The following is a 26,417-nucleotide window of genomic DNA, read 5'->3' as shown; positions in this document are numbered from 1 at the left end:
AAAAACTTTGTATCACAAAATTACAAGAAATTATGTTAAATGCGTTAGGACTTTGTTTAAGATATAATATGTAAAACTTATACAGACATGGTTGTTGGTGGATTCGATCGTCATAGTCAAGTACGCATAATATCCAAGTCATAAAAGGTTGTATATTATAAATTCAATCACTCCTGTCGATCTCAGATATACAATAGAACATAAGAAAAAAATAGACGTATTAAAAAAAACGGTATACTAATTGCAAATGCAAAGAGTTCGGAACCTCAATTTTATCATTGAACCCTTTCACGTCTACAGAAGTTATAAACAGGAACATAATAATTGTTAATTTATGTCTCTCTTTTATGTCCGTAGATTGAATTATACTATCGACCACTGCCTCCAAGAATCTCCTTCTGGTAGGCACCCACATCAAACTTTCTACACCGATAATCTTTGCGCATCGCACGCCGCGCTTACAAACCCCTTTCTTTCTTTCACCAGTGCACAGAAACGCGACGCCGGCTGCGCACGCGCCATGCCACACCCACTTCTGTGATAGTTCACCAGTGTACTAGTGCAGCCATGACAGTGAAGATAGGGATTCTCCTCCTCCTATTGGTCAACGGGATTGCTAGCCAGGATGAGTCGTTCGCCAGCTCTTTCTTGTCCGGTGAGTAACTTTCACCGATTTGAGATAGGTCGTGTTTTTAGGCCGCAAGGCTGTTGAATATCGATGGGTAGTCCCGTTATGAGATTGGTCTGAGAATGGTGATGATACCGTTGTCTTGAATTAGCTTTTCCGCTTTTAGGAACATATTTAAAATTAATACCTACTTATATTGAAAAATACTTTACTTAAATGATACTTAGATACAGTTAAATTGATAGTAAAATGTAATTCAAATTCTAGTAACGTGCTTACTATTCACGTAGTCTTAACATAACGGTTATCTACTATAAGAGTTCTAAATAAGAAAATGTAAGCGCAAATAGGCACCTACTTTCATTTGTTTTCCAGTAAAGTAAACCTTCAGATAATAATAAAGTACCTACCGATTAATATTTTTAAAGTTGTCAAATCCAAAAGAAAATGTAAGATAGGAAAATATATGTGTTATATTTATTATTTATTGAAAGTAACTTTGATATTCTTGTAAACTATTTTAGATACTTTATATTATTTTCATCTGAGAACAATCTCAGTTAACATTCACGTGGAACATAAACCTACTAACGAGTCTAGAACGTCCTCATTCATAGTAAGGATTCGATAAATATTAACAGTTCTAACAGTATGAATAAATTACAAGAAAGAGCCTGACTTACTGATAAAATATCATATTGTAACCTGACAGATAAATCTGCCTGAAGTAATTGGACAGTTAGCCCTATCCAATACATGTGAAATAAAACCTTTAATGACATCTATATTCTATATGTTTATTACTCTCATACAAAATCTACTGGACGGATTGTTATGAAATTTGGTACGCGGGTAGAATATATCCTGGAATACACATAGAGTACTTTTTATCCCGAAATTCCTACGGGAGCGAAGCCCCGGGGCACAGCTAGTGTTTCATATATGCTACTAGTAGCTATCGTATGATCGAATTGTTACATATAGGTAGGTACTTTATAAATACGTTGCATCTAATTTAAAATTAATATGGTTCACTGTTACAATATACATAATTTAAATATAAGAAAAACTATTTTCATTTAGGTATACATACATAGTATGCTTTAATAGGTAGTAAATATAGGAAATTACAGATTTTAATATTGAAGTACCTAAGCACTAACTAGTTAATAAAAAATAATAAATATATCTATAGCAAATCACCTTGAAACAAACACACTTATAACTGATGTAAACATAATTTATTTTCTACGTATGAAGCGTGATTATATCAAAAACTAGAAAACGCTTCGTGCTCGGTTGTTTCTGTGTTACTGCCCTCGGTACGAACCCGTGACACACTGACTTCTTAATTATGGAGTTGGCATTCTGTTCATTCTTGTCATCTATATCGTTGGCACATGCATAGAAGCCTGTATCTAACATAATTTGTATCACTTTTGGTTTTTTTTTTATAAATAAAATAAATTGATAAAAATTCGACATAAGCGATAGTGTGCGGTTTTAGAAATTTTGTACATTTAGCTTTTAATTATACATTTATTTTGACAATTTTCATTATATTATTGAAAAAGCTAGCATTTTCACATTTAAATTATGAAATTATAAATATTGTATGTACATTCGTCCACTAAGTTTTAATCAGTACATAGAATGAAACAAAGTTGCTTACCGCTGTCTGTCCCTAGTACGCTTAGATCTTTAAAAAGTAAGTATGCAATTTATTACTTATGCGATTTTTTTAAACAGATAGAGTGATTCAAAAGGTCTAGACAGATATATATTTTATTCTTGTTTTACACGAACGAAGCTAAGACAAGTTTGGAGAAGAGGCTGCGGAGAAGTTTGCTACACCGCTTCTTCTTCACCTGCGCTTTGGGAGTCTGCAGTAGATTTAGTATTTATTTTTGGCGTCAAGAAGTGATGTAATATCATCCTCTTATATATCTCATTATCTATATTAAATATATATTTACCGAAAGTCTTTTGCCAAATATATATTTAAGTATCAATTAAGCAACTTATTAGTTATTGTAAGACAATACCTCTTACAATAACTAATAACAGACATCTCTTGGCAACCATAATTGATAGAACAAGTCATCTCGATATATGCTAATTTGAATATTTTCTAATTTAATTAACAACTCAATGAGTTGCGCAACACATCTGTTCAACTGGTTTTTATGCGACAAAGCCAATAGCCCACTTGTACACTGATAGTAAGCGCTTACCGCATTGTAATTGTAATAATAATAAGACAATTATTTGATTATTTCACTGTAAATTAGAATACAACTAAAAACATGACATACTTATTTAATGCTTACACACTTTCGATCTCTAAACTTAACTATTATGGATTTTATTGAATCAAAAGACTTCTCTTGCTTAGTGAGTTGAGACCAATTTCTGGCTTTTCTTTTCCGGTCTTTTCCGGCTACTTCTTTAATATAGTCCACCCATCTCCCACGAGGGGGCGCCATTTATATTGTTTAAAAAAAGTAGTAGTTATAAGTTACTAGCGACCGGGCCCTTCTATAAACCTTCGGGAATAAATTGTCTAAATAGCAGCGAAAACTGCATCAAATCCGTTGCATTGTTTAAAGGAAAAAGATTAGAAACAAACGCTGAAGGCGTCTTTATTTTAAATTACGTTTACATTTGAGTTTATCGCGTACAGACAGACGCGGCAGTGAACTTTGTTTTATAATATGTAACAATAAGGATGTGAATAAAAATGTAAAATATGAATTATAGCGGACTGTAGATTTAGGCTGGTAAAAATAAAAATCCAGGAGCTACGGAGAAACGTGACCGTTTATTAGAGGGAGAACGAACAAGAGAGAAATATTCGATACGGACAATGTTGACGTAATCAAAAAATTAAATATAAAAAAAAACAAACTTTTTAATGTTGGTGTTCCAACATATTGCCGGGGCAAACAAAAGATACAATTAGAATATTTTCAAACTATAAATATTACACTTTATAGAATGACATTAAACCTTAGTACATAGAATAACATTTAACTATCTGTAAATAGTAGTATGTATGCATACACTATGAATTATACTATATTAATTATACTGTGTGTTCCAACAGGATAATAAATAAATAAATATATTAGGACAAATCACACAGATTGAGCTAGCCCCAAAGTAAGTTCGAGACTTGTGTTATGGGATACTAACTCAACGATACTATATTTTATAACAAATACATATATAGATAAACATCCAAGACCCGGGCCAATCAGAAAAAGATCATTTTCCATCATGACCCGACCGGGGATCGAACCCGGGACCTCTCGGTTCAGTGGCAAGAACCTTACCACTGCGCCACCGAGGTCGTCAAATATATAATAATAATGACGGATGTATAATAACTTCACTACTTCCTTATCTACATATATTACTATCCATATATAAGGAAGTAGTGAAGTTATATTATACAATCTAAGAATCCCGGAATTATAGAAATCCTTAGATAACTAATAACAAGGCCTCATTTAGATCATGTACAAATCGATCAGTTTGTACGCTGAGTGGTAACAAAAACACTCACATTATCAGTAACGGCGTCCTCACCGTTAGCGGCCTCTGCGCGCGCGCATCCACACCTCACGCACTTGCGCACGCGCATATTATCTATCGCGAAGCTTAAAGTTCAAATTCTGCTCTTTCTCCTACTCGCGTGATTTTGGTTGCATTCTCAGTTCTCATCCAAAACTGGTGACTGTACGGAGTTATAAAAAAAAACTCTTTATATATCAAAATTCAGTCACATTTGTTCACCGGTTTAGTTATGAAAAGTTTACACTCACTTTCGCATTTATGATAGGTACTTTATATAATTGTTAGTACAAACATTTCTAAAAAGTGAAGTAAATCAGTCACTAGGTTTATCGCCTCCAGTCGACATAGTTAGCGTTGTGTTAATATAATTTAATGGAGTCATAGCAATGACTACACTAATTTAACTGAGTTTTTATGTAGTTTAGTGGAACTGAAAGTAGGTAACGTGGAGGAAATTTAATGTTTTTTTCCTTATTTATCATTACCACAACGATACAGAAGTTTAGAACAATGATGGTAATCTGTATTTATACCTGTTATGTTTCAAGTGAACAAAGTTTGTCAATCATACAAGAAAAGATATATTTTTTTAAACATATATATTTTTATAAAGATCTGTTAGTTCGATAAATTCTTACTTTGGTAAGTATAAACTTTACAGCGGCTTCATTAATGCGGTGATTTATTACTTGTATTGGCATTTAACGTAAATTGCTATACAAATTGACAAAATTGTAGATCTAAAAAATTATAAATCATTATAAAATCCAAAAGTTATGTCGATCATCGTAGTTCTTATTCGTTCATTCACTTGAGTGTTTACACCTTCAACGGTTTTTTATATTTTTTTTGTTTTTTTTTTTAAACCTGGACATTCAAAACTGGATTCAAATTTAATAAATTACAACATTCTTGCCCTGTGTTGACCCTAGACTTATGCAAATATTAGTGTCAATGAACTTTACTGTTTATTTTTTTTATACATCTTTTGCGTGTAAATTATGGAAACCGTGGTGTGATATTATTGTGCAAACTGTTTAAAACGTCGATGATAATTTGATACTTATATAGTTACACGACTTAAAATTTGGACTTGGAACGAAGACAGATCATGAATTAATATCATACAATGAACTTATTGGTTATTGGTTGAAGGAATTTTAACACAAGGATATTGATTGGATTGATATACATCAATCTAACTCATTTCATCGACACAAGTGCTTTCGATGAAGGAAAACATCGTGAGGAACCCTACACTCTATTATACTTAATGTATTTTAGTATTTGAAATGGAGAAAGAATAAATATATTAGGACAAATCACACATATTGAGCTAGCCTCAAAGTAAGTTCGAGACTCATGGGATACTAACTCAACGATACTATATTTTATAACATATATACATATATAGATAAACATCCAAGACCCGGGCCAATCAGAAAAAGATCATTTTCCATCATGACCCGACCGGGGATCGAACCCGTGACCTCTCGGTTCAGAGGCAAGCACTTTACCACTGCAATATAATGACAATGACAATAAACCACTCCATTATATTGCCAAGTAAGTTGTGGAGTATGTTTCATTCCATTAAATGATCACAATCCTCAGCCATGATGAATACGACAAGGAAAGATCGTAGTAGTGTAACGTGGAACCACACACACTATTAAGTAAGATTCGGTTGTGATTTTACAACCGGCCGCCTGCCTGTGCGCTCTCATTGGTAACGCTTTTGTTGACTATCAGATGCTTAGGCTACGTGTCCCTTAGTCGTAACTCATTACGACATCCACGGAAGAACATGGAGTGATCGTATTTTAGGGCGTGAACCACACGGTGAATCATGAGGAAACCTCAATTACCGCGAGTCAGCGACGCCCAGACATCATAACTTTACAGTCATCCATCGAATTGCAATGCTTTCACCGGCAAACCAGTTGAAGCGCCCTCTAAATCAATATTACGTAAGCATTACCGACTAAGCCGGGCGGCGGTCAGTCTGAAGGACTTTCTCCTGTCTTCCCCCCCCCCTCTTTGACCCCCCTTTTCTGCTGCACTGCGGTTTGATTGGTAACTATGATAACTTTTAAAATATTTTTGTTTTTATGCAATCTATAAGTATTTGATCAGAATTGACTGATAACAGTACTTAAGTATTTATTTTCTTTGAAGAAGCCAGTAGTCAGGCAGATTCATTGGTATAAAGAATATTAGGTACATACCCTACATCTATACAAAAACTTCCTTAAACTATACTTAATCTTAACTTCCCATTTGCAATCGGGTAAAAAAAAGCTTGTAATACACTATCATGGGTTATTCCCACTTCTACTTCTTTTGGCGGTGGCGAATTACATATAAGACAGCCCTTGGACACATGAATCACGGTAGAAAGCTCACGTCCACATGAAATGTTAACTAACATACAAATTCACTAGTGGCACATTTGACTGGCGACTTACTACTTTTACGGTTTATGCCAGGCAACTATCATGCCCTTTTTATATATAACTACATGTTGACCGGGGCTTCGCTCCTGTGGGAATTTTGAAATAAAATATAGCCTATAGCAATCTTGACAATGTACCTTTCTAATGGTGAAAGAATTTTTGAAATCGGTTCAGTAGTTTCGAAGATTACCCGCCTCAAACATACAAACTCCCAAACGCTTACCTTTTTATAATAATAGTATAGATAACTAGCGGCTCGCACCGGCTTCGCACGGGTACAATAGGCATGTAATATACATATAAACCTTCCTTATGAAACGCTCTATCTGTTAAAAAAACCTGCATCAAAATCCGTTGCGTAGTTTTATATATCTTAGCATACATAGGGACAGACAGCGGGAAGCGACTTTGTTTTATACTATGTAAATACATAGGGACAAATCACACAGATTGAGCTAGTAAATAAAATTAAATTCAAGACTTGTTATGGGATAGCTACTCAACGATACTATATTTTAAAACATATACATATTAAATAAACATCAAAGACCAGGTCAACCTGAAAAACATCATTTTATGCACTGATACGACCACGCAGTAAGTACTTACGCATATATTAAAAATAATACAAAAAATATACATGTACAGTCAACAGCACACCAAGATCTCTATGGCGCGGTAATAGCGGCGAGTTTGCAATGAATTTGGGTAGATTGATGTGCTGTTGATTGTACCTACCTAAAACAGCGATCTTATCCCATATAGGCTTTATCCCTTAGTTGCCTCGTACGACATCCACGGGAGAATATAGAGTGGTATATTTCTAGGCAACCGCATGCCTCATTGCAGAAAGAATAAAGAATCTATGACTTACCAGCGTGACAGTGCGTCACATGCGCGTGCGCAGCGCAGCTCGCGACGTTTCATTTCACTCGTTAGTTATTCAGCACCGGCGCTATTCATAAAGAAAGAAAAATGTTTGTTTGTAGAAACACCAGTAATTACATTTTTTTGTCTCAGAAAATGGGGTGTCAAATAAAAACCTTCTAGATGACACAATGATGTCCGAGGTAGACCTATCTTTCTCTCTCTCTCATTTTCACGTGTTTCATTCGGGGCTGTGACGTAATTAAGCCCAGGGTAAGCATAAAAAGAAAACTCAGCTGAACACTTAATATTCATCTGTACGATATCCACGGGAGGATGTGGAGTGGTCGTATTCTTAGGGGGGCCACGCAAAGCAAAAATCTAAAACCTGTCTCTTTTTGTTAATATCTATTTATTGTATGGTAGCATCAAATAAACGCCTTTATCTATCTATCTACCTATTTATCCATAATGTAAACACATAAATAATTTCTTTATGAATAAGAGGGTGGACAAATTAACACAAATTAATCTAGTTTTAATTTCATCGACAATAATCTGTCATGAAACCAATTACTTAGCTGAGTCTTGTTTTCTAGACTCAACGCCGCGCGCCGGACACGAGCAAACAAGGCTACAAACACGCTAATAGGTAGTTATAAGTTTTTAATGAAACGTTTCGTTTGACGCGATCTGTGATACAGAAAAATTCCATATGCAATCGACGCCTATTAATTTTTATAATCACTCGTACATAGAACAAAAACTCCATCAAACTAACATAAACAAACACATCTAAATAACATTTAACTTAGGAGGAGTAACTCTTAAAGATAAATTGCGCCATAAGCATATAAGAGGATGTTTTAAAATAGCTCCAATAAGATGCGTGAGTCTAGACTGAGATGGTACGATCACATCATGCGCAGATCCGAGGATAATGTCGTCAAAAAGTGCCTTTCCATTTATACCAAACCTATCACCACCTGGCTGACAAGAGTCCAGCGGGACGTGAAGCGGCTAGGCCTTTCTGAAGACGATGGAGCAGATGGTGACTTAAAATTAAAAAGGAGAAGATAAATCTTTGAATCCTAGGTTTGTTATGGATCTTACGTACACCAGAGGTAGACCTAGGCACAATGGTCGTCTGCATGGGTACCACACTCTCAGATGAAAGTAAACGTCAGGCAGGCTATGTTAGTTAGCAACCGAATCTTCAAAGTGTTAAGGTTATTTTATTAAGCGCAATACACATTGAGCCCGCCGGGCCGCCGACATATGTCGGCAACTTTTTGTCGGCGGTCTAGTTGGCGGCTCAAGTCGGAAAATTTGGTCGGCGGCATGTCGGCGGCTTGAGATGAGAAATTTATTTGGCAGTCAGTGATTGCCGCGTGTCGATAAAGGTTGTGTGGTTGTGTCATATAATTTTGATGGTGTATCTTCGATAATTCAGTAAATAGAAATAATCTTAAAAATGGACGATGGCAGTGATCTGTTGATAGCAGCTTGTGGAATGTTTATTGCTGGATCGCTGCAAAGAAAACGAAGCTGTTGGGTTAGACCTAGTTCACTGAGTCGCAATTGTTATAGCAATCGTGACAGATTAAGAGATTTGAAAGCAGATGACTTGATTGTACAAAATCCCATACATTTTCAAACATTCATGAAATTAACCAATACCGACTTTGAATATTTATTAAATATTGTTGGGCCGAGAATAGTTAAAAAAGATACAAATTGCAGAACTGCAATTTCGGCACAAGACAGATTAGCAATAACATTAAAATACCTGAGTACGGGCGAATCATTCATTAGCCTTTGTGACGTGTTCAAAGTATCTCCTCAAATTATTTCATACATTATCCCAGAAGTATGCCAAGCTATAATCGATGGCCTTTCCGAGTATGTAAAGGTAATTTTTTTTAAAAATAAATCTAAGTATTAATATAATTTTTTTTTTAAATAAATCTAAGTATTCGATCATGGCAGTAGGAGTATTCTTGTTTTGCAAAAAACTAAATGATTTATATGCAAACCACTTGCTCTGATATACACAATCTGTACCGATACCAGACTTTTTTGAGTCAGTCACTTTTTTTCTCTCTCTATAATACTGACTTGTCAAGTTTTTAATTTTTCTTTCAATTTCTGATACATTTGTCTTAAAATGGTTTGCTATTTCGTTCAATGAGTCAAAACGCTTTGGTCGACTTTTATGATCTGGGTGTTTTGGATTCCACAATACCTCCTTCTCATGATAAAGATTAATTAACGTAAGATTAATTAAGTAACGTAAGACATTTTTCGTCGTCCCACTCCATGTCGTAAAAAAACAAGCACGTCACTACAGATCGAGTGTCGCCGGGCAACTGAGCGCAGGCGTACCCAAGCCGCCAACATGTCGGCGGGTAACACGCGCAGGCGCATGTTGCCGACATGATTCTGCCGCCGGGTTGTGTCGCCGGGCTTTGTCGGCGGCCCGGCGGGCTCGATGTGTATTGCGCTTTAGATTTACACTGAGCCCATGAAACCAATAACATGCAGAGATGAGAGAAAGATAGTTTTATTTATACTCCACCTCTAATCATAATATATATAACTAGATGTTGCCTGGGACTTCGCTCCTGTGGGAATTTTGAGATAAAATATAACCTATAACAATACCTTTCTAATGTTGAAAGAAATTTTGAAAGTATCGTTCGGTGGTATCGGAGATTACCCGCCTCAAACATACAAACTCACAAAGTCACAAACTCACAAACGCTTACCTCTTTATAATAATAGTATACATAATAATAACAGCATCTTGAGAATGGTGGCCAGCAGACCTGACTGCATGCATGTTGACCACTGTTGTGCTATCTCACATGGGATGGTACAGCAGTGATTAAACATTATTTTGTTGTAATAATGAGATGTAAAAATTCTGGGAGTGATCGAGAATTTAAACCACGTGCCTCGGGGACAGTGCTCTTAACCACCGAGCTCGAGATCATGTCAAAAAAAATTATTCGTCAAAAATCAATTTTCTTCACTTCGTTGCCAGACTATATGTATCTATTTACCTATCTATCGTATCTCTCCGTGTTATGTCCGAGCTGTCGTCAGGTGCAGTCGGGTGCATTATTGTATCACAGCTCGCGGCGAGTTTCGCGGTCGTTGACCCCGGGAAAGCCGGCGCCCACGCTTGACGTTTAGACTCGCCCGATCTGACGTAGGCATCGATCACGATCATGTTTTATGATACAGTCGTTGTTACTGGAGCTTTGATTCTTCGATCTTGCTTGAAGATGTACCCTATTGGGTATACTTTTTATTTATGGGACAAGTTTTTTTACATACATCACATTATTTTAACCTAAGCTACTTTATACAACTAAAATAAATTAAAACGAATAAAACCAAATCGTTAAATAAAGAAAATAATTATTTTTTTTATTTACAAAAATGCCAGTCCCTTCAATTCGTTACCTTGAGGTAGCATGGCCCTATTGGGTACATCTTCGATTCCCCTGTACGCATACTTTTTAAAGCATAATAGTGTTGAAGCATATCTACTTATCCAATTATTTTATTCTACTTACCGTTTATAATATTTGAAACACACAAACAAACGCTGCTCGCTATTGTGTTGGTCACAGGTATACCAACAAATATTACTAGTTTGATTGTTCAATCTTGCTTGAAGATGTACCCTATTGGGTATACTTTTTATTTATGGAACAAGTTTTTTTTACACATTACATACATTATTTTATAGTTATAATATATATTGTTATGTAGTTATAATAAAAATATATGCCAAAACCTAGTTAAGTAAATATAATAATAATATTATGCAAAAGTACTGTTTTGCCAAAATAGAAAGAAAGAAAGAAATCATTTATTCGGCAAACACATAAAATCCAAACATACAAAAGAGTAACGAATATAGATCGAATACAATATGTAAGCCGAAATGGCGACCAGCTCAGCATGGTGCCGTGGTATCGAGCCAAGGCGCTGATTTTCAGCTGGAACCAAGTACAAGAGTAGGTATGGTGGCAAAATAAACAAGTTAATATGTACGGAAACAGAAACAAACAACAGCAAACATTAGGATTAAACATATACTGACTTAGGAAAAAATGTAAAAAAAGGAATAAAATCGTTACTGCTAAAGTATATTAGGAAAAACATATTTATGCAATGAATGAATTGGAATGGAGAAGAATAGAAAGGGACACGTGGAAAGAGAGTCCCCACTTTTGCCCAGCAGTGGGACATGTTATCCTTACATATTATACAATAAAGACCTCTGCCCCGTCTGTCTGTCTGCCTGTCTGTCTGTTCGTGATAAACTCAAAAACTACTGCACAGATTTTCATACGGTTTTCACCAATAGATTGTGTGATTCCTGAGGAAGGTTTAGGTGTATAATTATAATATTTCTACCCGAGCGAAGCCGGGATGGGCCGCTAGTAACTAAGAAATAAGTAAAAATATATGGATAGAGAACTTTAGTATAGTTTATTTTGTACTAAAGTCCTTGTGGAGACTTTCGTTTTCGGGCAATGGCGGCCGATTTCTCCGTTCACATTAGGTCATCGGGTAACGGTGTTTGGGGCTTGGTCTCCGGTACTTACTATAGGCTAAACACGATACACGAGGAATGCTCTGTTCTCTATACAGATGAATCGAAACTAGACAGATACATGAATCTATGGGTACTGTTATTGTAAATGCGTAAATTTATATTGCTATTGTCCGCAGATTCGCCCGCGGTAATCTATGTTTGACACCGGTTAACTGTATTTATTCCAAACATCATCAAAATAGGTCTTGTGATTTTGTATTCCCAGAATTTCCCATTTATATTTTTAATATGGATTTAAATTAAATAATTTTTCATCCGAATAAAAAAATTGGTGAAAAGAAATTTACGAAATGTCTGTATTCAACTAAGAAGTATAAAACTAAATATACCAAACCACACATATTGAGTTAGCCCCAAAGTAAGTTCGAGACTTGTGTTCTTTCTCATCTGATGGTTTTCCTGGTTGCCACCAGCCATTGAGCGTCGAAGACCGACCATCCTGAAGTTCGCGACTTGTGTTATGGGATACTAACTCAACGATACTATATTTCTTAACATATACTACATATTGGATAAACATCCAAGACCCAGGTCAATTTGAAAAAGATAATTTTTCTTCCATCATTACTAGGGATCGAACCCGGATCCCCCAGCGTAGCAGTCGGTATGACGACCATTAGACCACAGAGATCGTCGAAGAAACAACGAAACTTAAACCCAAAATATTAAACTCCGCACATCACTCATAAATTTAATTAACTGTAAAACCCGACCTTACGAAATGTCGTTACATTACTGATCGCAACGGCCCCACAAGTGACTTCACGATTCGACAGTGTTACCTAAGACATTCCGGCCGGGTTACCGTTAGACTGACACACATACACACACATAATGAAAGGAACAGCTCGCTATGGGTGATGCGTCACGGTCATAGGCAAGGTCGCTTTTTTGGGTTCTAAGTGACCCCATTCCCCGAGCTGGGCTGGTCTAGTGAGTGAGGTGGGTTTTTTATTGTTTACTATCTCTTGCCCGCGGCTTCACCCGCGTTAATTTTCCGGGATGAAAGATACCCTATATCCTTCTCCATGCTTCAAATTATGTATTCATTCATCATTTATTATTGTCTTCAAATTATGTACATGTACGCAAAATTTCAAGACGATTGGTTGAGGAGATAGAGCATGAAGAGGTAACAAACAAACTTACTTTCCCATAATATTAGGACTATACTACTTGTATCGTGCTATAAAACGATTTTGGTTTCATTTTAAGATATGATCCATACTAAAAAACCCTTTAGATTCGGTTGGTTCAATTCACGTCCAATAAAAAGTATTTCCAAAATTGAATAAAAACACAATTTTTTATGTATGTATCCATATAAATTATTATACAATAAATTAAGTACACATATATTACAAATTATATATCCTATCAAGCTATGTATTATTTATTTAATTTATAGCATCCCTTCGATCCTGGAGATAACAAAAACAATTGACCAACAATCAATTGAAATTTTGTTCACATTGTAATCCGATAGAACTGAAGCATACCTAATTGTAACATCAGCTCTTAAACGCCTAAAAAAATATCGGTTTTATAAAAGCCCCATATAAGTTTAAAATACTTTTCTAAAACGTACCAAAAAGTAATTACCATTTCTAAATCATTGACAATTGTGTTCCAGGTCTGCTGGAGACCCTGGACACGCAGGTGGACGCGAAGAACTGTCCGGGTAGCTGCCAACACTCGTTCGCGGCGCTCATGTGTCCACACGTGCTGGACCAGGTAGAGTGCCCCAAACCGAGCATGAAGTGCTGTGTCGATGGACCTTTAGGTGAGGGTTTAAAAGTAGCATCGACTTGGGTAACTGAGAAGATGTTATGATTGTCTGTAAATAAATAAATAAATATTATTCACGTTAATTTGTTAAACAATAGTTGTATTATGAACAACGTGCGGTTGGAACGCAGTATCTTGGGTGTCAAATTGATGGACAAAGTGCGTAACACCGAACTTTTCTTTCAAAAATCTACCCCCAAATGATTATAATGGAGAGTGAAACTTTGTATGAAATTCGCGCGGGCGAAGCCGCGGGCAAAAGGTAGTACTAGATAAATATTAAATAACACACAACAATACTAATAATCGATGAGGGTACAATAAATCTGTAGTGTTTTCTGTGTTTCTTACAATACATCTTACAATACATCTGGAAGTGCGTGACTTAGTACGAGTATTCTCATGTACACATTTATGATGGATGAAGTAGCATTCTTTTATATTAAATAATGTGCGTGTGGTCTAAGGGCCCACTCCTCCCGCGCGGGTTGTTAAAGTTGGTCAAGGGATGATACTACAGTTGAACAAATAAATGTTTTATCTACCTACCTATCTATCTACTAGATACTAATATACTAGTAAACAGACGAACTAGCACAGCCTACAAATTGATTAATTAGCACACATATCGTCCTTGATGACATCAAGCCAGTATTTATTGGGTTTGCTCCTTCTGCCGGCATAACCAGGCGGAGGCGGCATAACAAGACTTTTATTTCCTAAGTAATTTGCCGGTCTACACAAGACGTGGCCGTAGCAGCACAGCTGGTCAGAACTCTTGGAGTTCGTCTATGTCACGGACATGATGACTGGCGCGAATACGCGAGTTCCACACGCCTGTCGAGCCGCGTGACACTTGTGTACTGTTCCGATATAAATAAAGATATTATTTATGTGGGATCGGGGAACAGTCAAACAATAGAATTTTTGAAATCTTGTATTTTCACCACAGAAATCGTGTGGTGTTATTTTCTCGCAAATCTTAATCGTAACGTCTTAGCTAAAATCTCCTCGTCGCCATATGTCTTCTCTCTCGCTCTAACATCCGTCCTCTCACTCTCAGCGTTCGAATACACATACTAAACTCTTTCATTCTTTTATCATACATTCGGATACATACCATTCCCACATTTATCTATCTCATTTCAGGCAACAGCTCCCTGAGCAGCGAGCGGCCGACGACCTCCCACCACACGCCCGCGGACTCCGAGGAGGAGGACACCACAGAACATCCCGCCGACAAGTACAAAGACAGTGGTAATTATTAGGTACACTCATTTTTAGGAATCAATATAGGGATATATAGTAACAATATCTATACTTTTATTATAAAGAGGTAAGCGTTTGTGAGTTTGTATGTTTGAGGCGGGTAATCTCCGAAACTACCGAACCGATTTCAGTAATTCTTTCACCATTACAAAGGTACATTATCCAAGATTGCTATAGGCTATATTTTATCCCAAAATTCCCAAGGAAGCGAAGCCACGGGCAACATCTAGGATTAAATAAATAAAAAATAATAAACAAGAATATCTCAACAAATATATACTTAGCTAGTTTTACAAAGGCGGTTGTACAATACTCTGTGATGTCTCCCAAACAGGACCTGTGTAACAGTCAGCTAGGCCCCTCTCACGAAAACCTTGCAGGCAACCTTTGAGATATACATACGAAGTAATAGACACGATACCTTGAATAGATCCTATAAGCGAAGTAACAAGTTGATATTAACACTTCTGAAAATTGGTCGCCCAATGACTCCACAGTAAAAAATATCCTTACAAGCATCACTTTTGGAAGTGGAAACTTCGGACACAGGATATACCGTATCTTACCACTTCGTATGTGTACATACGACATCTATATAGGTAATTTGTAACATACGGTTATATTTCTTTATCACGCTACCCGCTTCCAGGTAACATAGCCTGCCCAGGGGTCTGCGTTGAGACCCATCTCCTCCTGTACTGCCAGGCGTACTTGACCTCCCCCAACCTGTGCGTGCAGGGCAGGCAGTGCTGCGTCACCACCGACCGGTATGGGGGCAAACCACCCCCCGACCTAGTGGTGCCAAGTGAACACAAGAACAAACCCACCAAAAAGCCTAGCACTGCTGTAAGTTTTTTTTTTACTATTGACATGTCACATGCACATGTTTCCAAGAATTGACGGAGTGTTATCCTGTCCTAAAATAGACGGACACTCGACGTGTCAACAGTTGATTCACAAATTGATTCTTAGACTGGCCATGGTCGTGAAAAGACAATGAAAATATCACCTAACAACTAGGTACTTACTCTCTTTTCTCTCGTATGGTGTCAGGTTTACGACTACCGGCATCTATCCAGGAAATCGAGAGTGGAAGATTTTAAACTAAAAAAGAAACCAAACAGAAATCTGTCATTTTCCTTCACTAGCAGTTTTAGAAACTACATGTGATGCCAACCCACAAAAGTATATCCTTTGAAAAATGTAATGCACTATATTTAGCGCAATAAAGATCATTCATTCATTCGTTCTCTATTATTATTCGTTTCCAGCTAACAACAACGTCTCCACCAAAGTCCAGTCCTGGCAAGGAGTGTACAGGGGACTGCATGAACGCACTGTTCGCATTACTCTGCGACCACGTGGACGATGAAGCGACCTGTCCTGATGGCGACACATGCTGTCTGCGGGATCCTCCCAAGGAAGTAGTGGAGAAACCAAAGCTACCCAAGACTACTACCACGCCTAGACCTACACAGCCGGTAAGACATACATATCACACATCTTTAGTATTAAGTGAATTGTTGTCATTTTGGAGCAAATTACTAATAAGGATGAAGAACGGTATAACTTGACAGCGTAAGGTGCGGTCAAATTATATTCTATGTTGTCTTGCCCGTCCATCTTTATTAAAAACCCCGTGACTCATTCGCAGTAAGTTCAATGAGAAGCGTTGAGTTACCCAAGCCATATTATATACTGAATTCCCCAGCCGCCCCTGCCCCGCTGTCCCGGGTACTGCGTGCTGCACATCATGGCCGCGTTCTGCGAGCGGCCCTCGGTGCTGGTCTCCAACACGCAGTGCAAGCACAGTGGCACCATCTGCTGCGACAACACCAGGTATTCTTTAGCCAATTGATATTACTACTTTTTGACCGAGCGAGCGAGATCTACAAATCAACTTGGGGCAAAAATACATTTTTGTATGTATGTTTGTAACGCGATAACTTTCAAACCGTTTTTCCGATTTTGTTGAAATTTAAAATATATGTAAGATCTGTCAATAGAATTTTTAAGTAGGTACATGGGGCAACAAAATCGGCTAAGTAGTTTTTGAAATAATCACAATTTTGTAAAAAAAATTGTCATGATTCTTTGTAATTCGTCAAAAACAAATATATGACAACACTGTAACTGTAATTTAGTAACTTAATTTTTATAAGACGGCAACACTGGTAGCTGTTGAGTAGTGGGGGATTGGCAGGCAATGCCAGCCTGATAGTATGATTGGGACTTGCTTGCGGGGACTCGTCGAGGTAACAACTCTGTGGTATTTCAGTCTCAGTAATGTTAATGTATTGTTATTACGATTAGTTATTTAATAAGTGAATACTGGTGAGTTGAAATATACATAATTATATATAAAGTGTGGTGATTTTATTACAAAATATTGTGTTCGCGAGGTCTAAGTTCGCGGCGAACAACTTTCGCGTTGCATAATTATCTATTAATTAAACGACAAGTATTAAACGCGCACATACCTTTTCTATTTCCCAAACATTTCAGACCTTGTTACAAAGGTCCGCGGTCACTGGGCGACTGACTCAGCAAGCTACAGCGACGACGTCAGCCTAGTAGAATCTTCTTCTACCGCCATAATTATTCCAATTGATATTGTCATGAAAATTGCGATTATAGACGGAAATTTCGACGAGTTTCTGTGTTATAGAAGAACTTATTGCTCATCCGGATTAATTAATCATTATTTTGAATTCACTACATGGTTTATTTCACTATGAAAGAAAGAAAGAAAACATTTATTTGCTAAAAACATGAGTACAAATAGATAAATTGATGTCAAAATGAATTAGACCTACACGTTTTACCGAATATAGGTATGCAAATATAAATAAATAAAGAGGAGCATGCTATCCACTACAAATCCAAAACAAAAAAAAATATAATGTATACTAGCCCTAAATTCTATCCGAGTCTATCATTAAAGAAATCATTTAAAGTATAATAACATTTATCAGTTAATAAAGACTTGAGGTGCTTTTTAAATAGATTTAAATTTAAGCTTTTATATTGATTTGGAATTTTGTTGTAAATTTTCGGTGCCATACATACTATGCTATTACCGAGTAAAGCAGTTTTGATGGGTGCATGCATAATCGATAGATATCTCGATGATTCCTCCTGTAAATTGAAAACTGTACATGAGTCAAATTGGGATACAAACTCGTGTGGCAGGTGTAAGGTTTCGAACCTGAGAATTTTCGACTGTTTTCTTAAACTAAGTATCTATGTTTATTTCCTCCCAGGGTCCCCCGCACCACCCCCCGGCCTACCACGACCACCACCACCACGACGACCAGCGCCCCGCTCCCCGCCGACCCCCGCCCCGACTGTCCCGGATCCTGCATCGTGTCGCTGCTGTCCTTCACTTGTTTCCGTAAGTACCTTCTGTTTGAAAACATTTACAGTATATTCTATGTATGTTCAGGTAGAATATTTCAATTCAATTTCGAAGCGAATCTCTCTTTAGCGGCCATTAAGTAAGCGTCCGAGATATGGTAACTTTTGAAGAAAATATCTTTAAACGATTGAGCTAAAGTTTATATGTACCTTTTAATTTGACGATAATTCATTTTATGATATGCCTGACCTCGTGGACCTGGATCGGCTCCCAGCGAGGGAACTGGGGAACCGAGATTAACCTGCACAATCTGCACATGCATGATTTTTTGGTGATACGATAAATGTTGATGCAACTAGATCTCTCTGACGACAATAAAAGCTTGTGGCAATAATTACATATACTTATATATCAATGGACAACACCTTAAAAAATTCCTGAAATCAAACTTATCGCTTCCTTGATTAATTGCAAAGTTCACTTGCGTTTTACAATATATAAGATTTGACATTCAATCAAGACATCCACCGAAACGTACAGACAGAAAAACTAATCGTGATGTGGAGATATTAGATAAAAATGCTCTCAACTCATATTAAATCAAACATTTTTGGTTCCCTGCTAACGATCCAATTTTCTATATTACTTTCAAGGTAACGCGGAAATGACAGATGTGTTCAAATGCAAGAAGACGGGCACCCAGTGCTGCGCGCCCAAGTCCAAGATCCAGGAAGCCCTGGGCATCAAGGACCGCAACGACAGCTACCCCTTGGCCACGAGCGCGGCCACACATTATACTCATACATACACCACGGCTATAGCGCATACCCATACTACACCTATAGGTAAAACACTTATTTATCGAGAGTCAAATCTACTTAATTAAGACTCGATTCCAAAAAGTTAGGTAGTTTTCCATTTAGTAACACTTACCCCGTGTCCTCATTGAGAATAGCGATACGATCTTTTGTGGTAGCGCCACAGGGGCACGTTGCAGGAAAAGACATTGGGCAATTTGTAGGAAATGGGACACAACAAGTTTCGGAACGAGACACGTAGCGGGAAACAGGAAATTGAACTAAAGATGACAAAAATACGAATTTTAATCATAGTAATAAATAAATTTTACCAGTGTTAGAATACGCGATAAAAGAATACCCAACTGAAATTTTATTTTGATTCCTTTTAAGAACTAAAATTAACGCGTGCGAAGCCACGGGCAAAAGCTAGTTTTCTATAATTATATGTTTTTATGCTATAAGAATAAATTTGTTTCTATTTCTAAAATGATGGCTTTTTAGATAATAAGACGAGAAGAAGAGAGTATATGTCATACTGGTAACAGACGTGTTTGAAATATTCGTGTCGGGTCGCATCGCATCGTATCATTTTGTTTCAAAGAGATCATAAAGAGACATCTAAACGTGACACAAGAGAACTTTAATGTTATCACGACTATATATACATACAATAAGTGTCAAATTTCATAAATTATTTGAACAATTTGATTTAAGTAGATACAATAAAGATGCTTGCACTGAAAACAATTATAACTGAACCAATTACGCTACTAGTCGGTTAAATAATGAATATTAATTAATTCTGAAAACATTGTCATACACTTGTTTAAATACTTTTTTGTTTTGCAGCTCCTTACGACGCTAGCTACCCCGGATCTACGCTGAAAGTACCAGAGAAATATAACAAATACGTGTGCGGAGTAAAAGGTCAGGAAATCAAGAAATTATATTTTAAAAGGCAAACATGTTAAAAATAATATCTGTACAAGACAAAGCGGTAAAGTTATATAATAAAATGAAATATTCGTTAACATTCTATTTAGATAAAACCGCGTTTTTTATAAGTCTTGCTGTTACTGGTAGCTCCGTACTCGGTAGCCTATGATTGACCTCGGTTCATAAACTTTATCCATTCCAAGTTTCATCAAAATCGGCCCAACGTCTTTCTGTCTGTCACGCACGACTGTTTAGTCGTGAAAGTATGACAGAGAGGAAGATAGACTTTCGTATTTGTAATAAGCTAATAATTGACCCGGAACGCCTTCGCATGAGGTTTTTGAATCTTAGGCTTAAAAAAGAGTAAATAACAGTGAAAACTTCATCAATATCAGTAGCGTGGTTTAAAAGATCCGATTACATTGCCACTACACGCGGTAGGTAGTCCTAAAACTCATGTCAGATGTAATAAAATCTGTCACCAGTAAACACACTCGGACTAAAAGGAAGAAACGAAAATGTTGGTTACTTATAGAAGTTTGCATATGAATGTGCAGGCACGAGCAGCCGCGCCGGGCGCGTGATGGGCGGCGAGGACGGCGAGCGCGGCGAGTGGTGCTGGCAGGTGGCGCTCATCAACTCGCTCAACCAGTACCTGTGCGGCGCCGCGCTCATCGGCACGCAATGGGTGCTCACCGCCGCGCACTGCGTCACCAAGTGAGTCTGCGTGTCTCATGAATTAAGGATTTATTCGGACAGCATTATCTCGGGTTCTAAGTAACGTATCGCGATGGAACCTATACCAGATTTTAGCTAGACTATCCGCTATAGAACTGTGAAAACCACATCCAATTCCATTCAGTAGTTTTCGCGTGATACGCAAACATACAGACAGACAAAAATTCTAAAAAGAAATGTTTTGGCTTCTATTAATCCCTCTTGAATCACCTAAACTCACGTCAAAATCAGTTGCGTAGTTTGAAGGACCACACAGATAGACTGCGGGAAACGATTTTTTTATAAGTAATAATAATAAGCGAAGCCAGGACGAGCTAGGCTTCGCTCGAGTAAAAACAATAAATTTTACACCTAAACCTTCCTCAGGAATCACGCTATCTGTTGGTGAAAACCGCGTGAACATCCATGCCATAGTTTTTAAATTCACAAACGCGAACAGACAGACAAACGCGGCAGAGGACTTTGTTTTATAATATGTAAAAGGATAAGAATAAAAATAACTTCTATAGCAGTCGTGTGCGAACGTTTTAAAGCGACCCAATAGAAATCATTGCCCATATTGCATTAAAACGCTCCTTATATAAATAAGCTTAAATAAATTTATCCTTCCAGCATCGTTCGTTCTGGAGACGCCATCTACGTCAGGGTTGGTGACCACGACCTCACCCGGAAGTACGGCAGCCCTGGCGCGCAGACGCTCAGGGTCGCTACCACCTACATCCACCACAACCACAACAGCCAGACCCTTGATAACGACATAGCGCTGTTGAAGCTGCATGGCAAAGCCGAGTTGATGGAGGGTTTGTATATTTTTAAAAATTGCCTTCTTGAGCTTCTTGAGACATTTTTATATAAATAAAGATATTAAGATCTATCAAATTTTACGGAGGTCTATCAACTATCATTATCAAGCATTTAAGATTGAAGAACATTGTTCGATTGCCATCGATTTTACTTCGCTACACGACACAGACCTGCCTTCTCCTTCAACTGCTCCATGACTCCCCTTCGTGGCTCTCCTTTCCCTCTCCGAGCTTCGACTTGTCCTTCAGTCAAGATATACGTGTGCGGATACAAGATATACGTATATATATACTGTTTCTGTGTTTGTGTCCATCAGACCCGATACAAGCTTAGTGCTTCATCTTCTTTACCTGCGCTTTGAAAGTCCGATTTTAACATCAATAACTGATATATACCATCCCATAAGTTGAATAAAATATTTTGAATCTGCTTACATGATATAGGCAATTGATTGTTTGTTGACAGACTTTCACTCGAAAATCTATCAACACTTAGAAGAAGCTCACGTTTGGCTTCTTACTCGGCCACAAGCTCAAATGTGCGATAAAGGAAGCTATATAAGTCAATTAATTTCCAGGAGTATGTCTGGTGTGTCTGCCGGCGCGAGGAGTGAGCCACGCAGCTGGGAAGAGGTGTACAGTCACTGGATACGGGTATATGGGCGAAGGTCAGTTTCAGATGTTTTCTGATCTAGTTACGTTGAGCGAAGTAAGGAAGCAAAACGCTTAAAGACGCGAGACGCGAAAATCTAAAAGAATATATTATTTGTATGAAATATAATTCATGGGATCGAAATTAATATATATATATTTTCCATAGCTTCCATATAATTTATCTTTATTTCTTTTTTTACATTTTTTCCTAAGTCAGTATATGTTTAATCCTAATGTTTGCTGTTGTTTGTTTCTGTTTCCGTACATATTAACTTGTTTATTTTGCCACCTTACCTAGTTTTGTACTTGGTTTCAGCTGTAAATCAGCGCCTTGGCTCGATACCATGGCACCATGCTGAGCTGGTCGCCATTTCGGCTTACATATTGTATTCGATCTATACTCGTTACTCTTTTGTATGTTTGGATTTTATGTGTTTGCCGAATAAATGATTTCTTTCTTTCTTTTCTTTCTTTCTTAAATTGGTTTGCAACATAGATAATTTTTTCCTCCTTCTCAACAAGTTTTTGTAAGAAGCAAATGAAAAATTATCTTGCACCTTACGTACCTAAACATATAGGCAAGTGAGCGATGGAGATACCGCTGGGTATAAATATTTTGACAAAACGTTAATCCCTCCATTCGAACATCAAGATGGAAGTGCCAAACTGAAAGACTGCCCCGTATAATGTTTAATTTAATTCTCCAGCTGGCCCGATCCCCCTGAGAGTCCGCGAAGCTGAGCTGCCCATCGTGAGCGACGCGGAGTGCATCAGGAAAGTGAATGCTGTCACCGAGAAGATCTTCATTCTGCCCGCCAGCTCGTTCTGCGCGGGCGGGGAGGAGGGGAACGACGCCTGTCAGGTAATATTTAATAATCGATGGGTGACCTTGAAATGAAATATCGATAGCCCATCGATCCAAGCATCTGTTTATTCCATATCAAAATAAGTGTTGATTATATACCATTAAAATAAAACTTACTTTGTGGGTTAAAGTATTTCCTTTCAAACACCGACTAGAAGAAATCCCTCTCTGGGATAAATCAGCATTTGTACCTACGCGTCTCTTTTTTATTTTATTGCTTTCTCTGTATGTGTTTTATTCGTGCAACACACGAGTCTTCAAACTAACAAACTGACATTTTCAAGTCAGATTGTCGACTAACTCACCATTACAAATTTATTTTAAATTACGTAAGAACTCTCGTAACCTTACATCTTTATTAAAATTGTATAACTTTGACGGTATTTCTTACCAATAAACCTAAATAATACGGAAGAAAGATAAAATGATCTCTCTCTCTTCCGAAAGATTTCCCGTTTTCTTTCACAGCCTTTAAGCGGAAAGAGCCAGGTATCCAACTTTTCCAAAAATGATCATTTTCATTGTCTATAACAGGGTGACGGCGGAGGCCCGTTAGTGTGTCAAGACGACGGTTTCTACGAGCTGGTGGGGCTGGTGTCGTGGGGCTTCGGCTGCGGCCGTCGCGACGTGCCCGGCGTCTACGTGAAGGTCTCCTCCTTCATCGGCTGGATCAACCAGATCATCTCCGTTAATAACCTATAGCGGTAGACTTGCGCCTTTTCCTAGGCGACGAAGGCGGACAAAATCGGCCTTTGCCTAAGCGACAAATATGAGTGAGCCTTTGTCTAGGTGATATCAGGTTTTAGATTCTACTAACGCTGAGTCAATATAGCATCTAAATTGTAGTTCATTCTTATTCTGAGCGTGCTCAAAATGCAAAATTAACACAACACTTATATTTATTTACAAATTATAACTTAGCAATAATAATTTTATTTTTTAATATATTGACTTAACGTTAACAGAATCGACACCTATTTACAATTATTGGTCTTTATCTAGGAGCCAGTGGATTCGATTTTACCTTTCATAGGCAACGGTAAATTCTTTTCAGCCTTTGCCTAAATGATGCTGAGTACGTTTCAGTTTTGCCTCGACGATGGTAGATATGATTGAGCCTTTTCCTAAGCAACGGTAGATACATTAATGCCTTTGCTTGGACAAAGCCAGCCTGCCTTTGATTAGGTGGCAGTATATTCGACTCTGCCTCTACAAACGAAATTCGATTTGACCTTTACCTAGGCAATTGTACATTTGAATGAAAGATATTTAGTTAAGAAAAAGTTAAGAAATTAATAAAAATATAATATTTAAACATGACCCGAAATCAGTAAACAACCTACATTGCCGAATATAATAAAGCTACTTTAAAATACTTGAAATATACAAATCGTTCTTTAAGAAATATCTTGAAGTTTAAGAAAACACTGAAATCAGCTCAAATAGGGAAAACCTATGAAATGCGTTTTAGCTCAGATTGGACTTGGAGAAATTAACAAAATTCAAGTAAAACTTATTGGATACTTAACCTTAAAAGTGTTTTATTAAATTCCACGAATAATGTCTTCTAATAAAACTTTTATTTCATGTGTGCCTCTAAAGTCTTTGAGATCAAAAGAATTTTTACAGTTGTTTGTAAATTTTTATTTACAAGACTACCAAAAATGGATTGGAGCTTTTTCGGGGACATTAAAATGAATAAATATTTTTAAATTTATTTTGAATTCTATATTTTTTTACCTACAATATATTTTATGCAGTGTTGAAGCATAGTATTGCGGTTACTATAAGGAATGTAAATATTTATTGATAATGCTCGTAGATAATTATTTATTTTAGTTATACTAGAAAGGCATTTAAATTTATATATAAGCACCCACCATTATGACTTTCATGACAGTTTTTTAAAAAGTTAACTCGATAGACTTGTGATTTTCTTACGAGTTCTGACATGTGGACAATTTTCATACTTATTGTTAAATTTTGTTGAAAATAAATCAAAATATGAGTGCAAACCTATAATAAATTCTGAAGTAAAACGTTTATTAAACATAAAAGGAATTTCTTAAAAATGTTTTTTTAATTTATATGTATTACTGCAAAATCATAAGTAAATTTCTGTCATGTCATAGTATAACTTGTAAGAAAAAACTGCGTTTACTTTATTTATATAACCCATGCAATTACTAGGTACTCTGAGTAAATAATAATTCCACGATATAACCATTCGCGCATTACGCATTTTGATACTACCTAGGTACTTAAACTTTTATAGTTGAAAATATAGATTGTTATCAAGAAATTTAGTACCTACTCATTATCACATTGAATTGAAAAACTTTGTATTTATCAAAATTTCTATGTATTTAAATGTATTTTAGATATAGCCAGTTAGAAATAGTCTAAAAACCAAACAATATTTAATTTTAAATACCACCAATATCAATGTTTTTATTTGAACAGCCAGGTCTATGTAAAATTATTATTTTGGCCTAGATATGATCATTTTAAATTTTATTTAATCCAAATTATACATGAACAGTGAGCATTCGCAAAAACATCGACGTTTTTAGCTTATTCTGTTATTCATTTTAAAGAAAACATACAAAAAAGTAAACGAACAACAATTCGATAAAAATATATGAAAAAGAGTGCACTTTCGGAGAATTTGGATAAGTAAGTTACGTCATAATGTGTTTAAATATATATTTTATACTAAGTATAAAATATATATCTAAACACAATAAGTAAGTTACGTCATATGTGTTTAGATATATATTTTATACTATACTCTTGTAGAGGTGTACATAGATTTTGAGGGCTGCATCATACTTAATTTTATATATGGTATATAAAACGCACGAATTGAAAATTTATAAATAAACTACACTAAAGACATAAAAACGCACTAAAACTAAGTATGATAACAGCCCAGTGTTCTGTATATTATAAGTCTTATCAGTTCGCAAATAAATATAAGAATATTATGTTGTTATTTTTATTCCCTATGTTGTCTTATCAATTACTATTACTACTCATT

At 36.7% G+C, this 26,417-nt stretch overlaps 1 protein-coding gene across 1 annotated transcript; it reads left to right on the top strand.

Annotated features, from left to right (window-relative positions):
* The first annotated feature begins 479 nt into the window (after positions 1-479).
* On the top strand, positions 480-26,364 carry mas (masquerade). Its single transcript, XM_053759344.2, has 14 exons — positions 480-655; positions 13,800-13,949; positions 15,104-15,211; positions 15,873-16,069; positions 16,495-16,704; positions 16,935-17,062; positions 18,487-18,617; positions 19,235-19,426; positions 20,231-20,308; positions 20,875-21,034; positions 21,668-21,855; positions 22,437-22,526; positions 23,220-23,374; positions 23,912-26,364. The coding sequence occupies exons 1-14, from the start codon at positions 568-570 to the stop codon at positions 24,077-24,079; spliced, it is 2,043 nt and encodes a 680-aa protein (XP_053615319.1). The 5' UTR covers positions 480-567; the 3' UTR covers positions 24,080-26,364.
* The last annotated feature ends 53 nt before the right edge of the window (positions 26,365-26,417 follow it).

This window comes from Plodia interpunctella, chromosome 19, assembly GCF_027563975.2.
Source record: "Plodia interpunctella isolate USDA-ARS_2022_Savannah chromosome 19, ilPloInte3.2, whole genome shotgun sequence".
NCBI lineage: Eukaryota > Metazoa > Arthropoda > Insecta > Lepidoptera > Pyralidae > Plodia > Plodia interpunctella.
The sequence above is the reverse complement of the archived record's forward strand: the minus strand, read 5'-3'. Positions and strand labels throughout refer to the sequence as shown.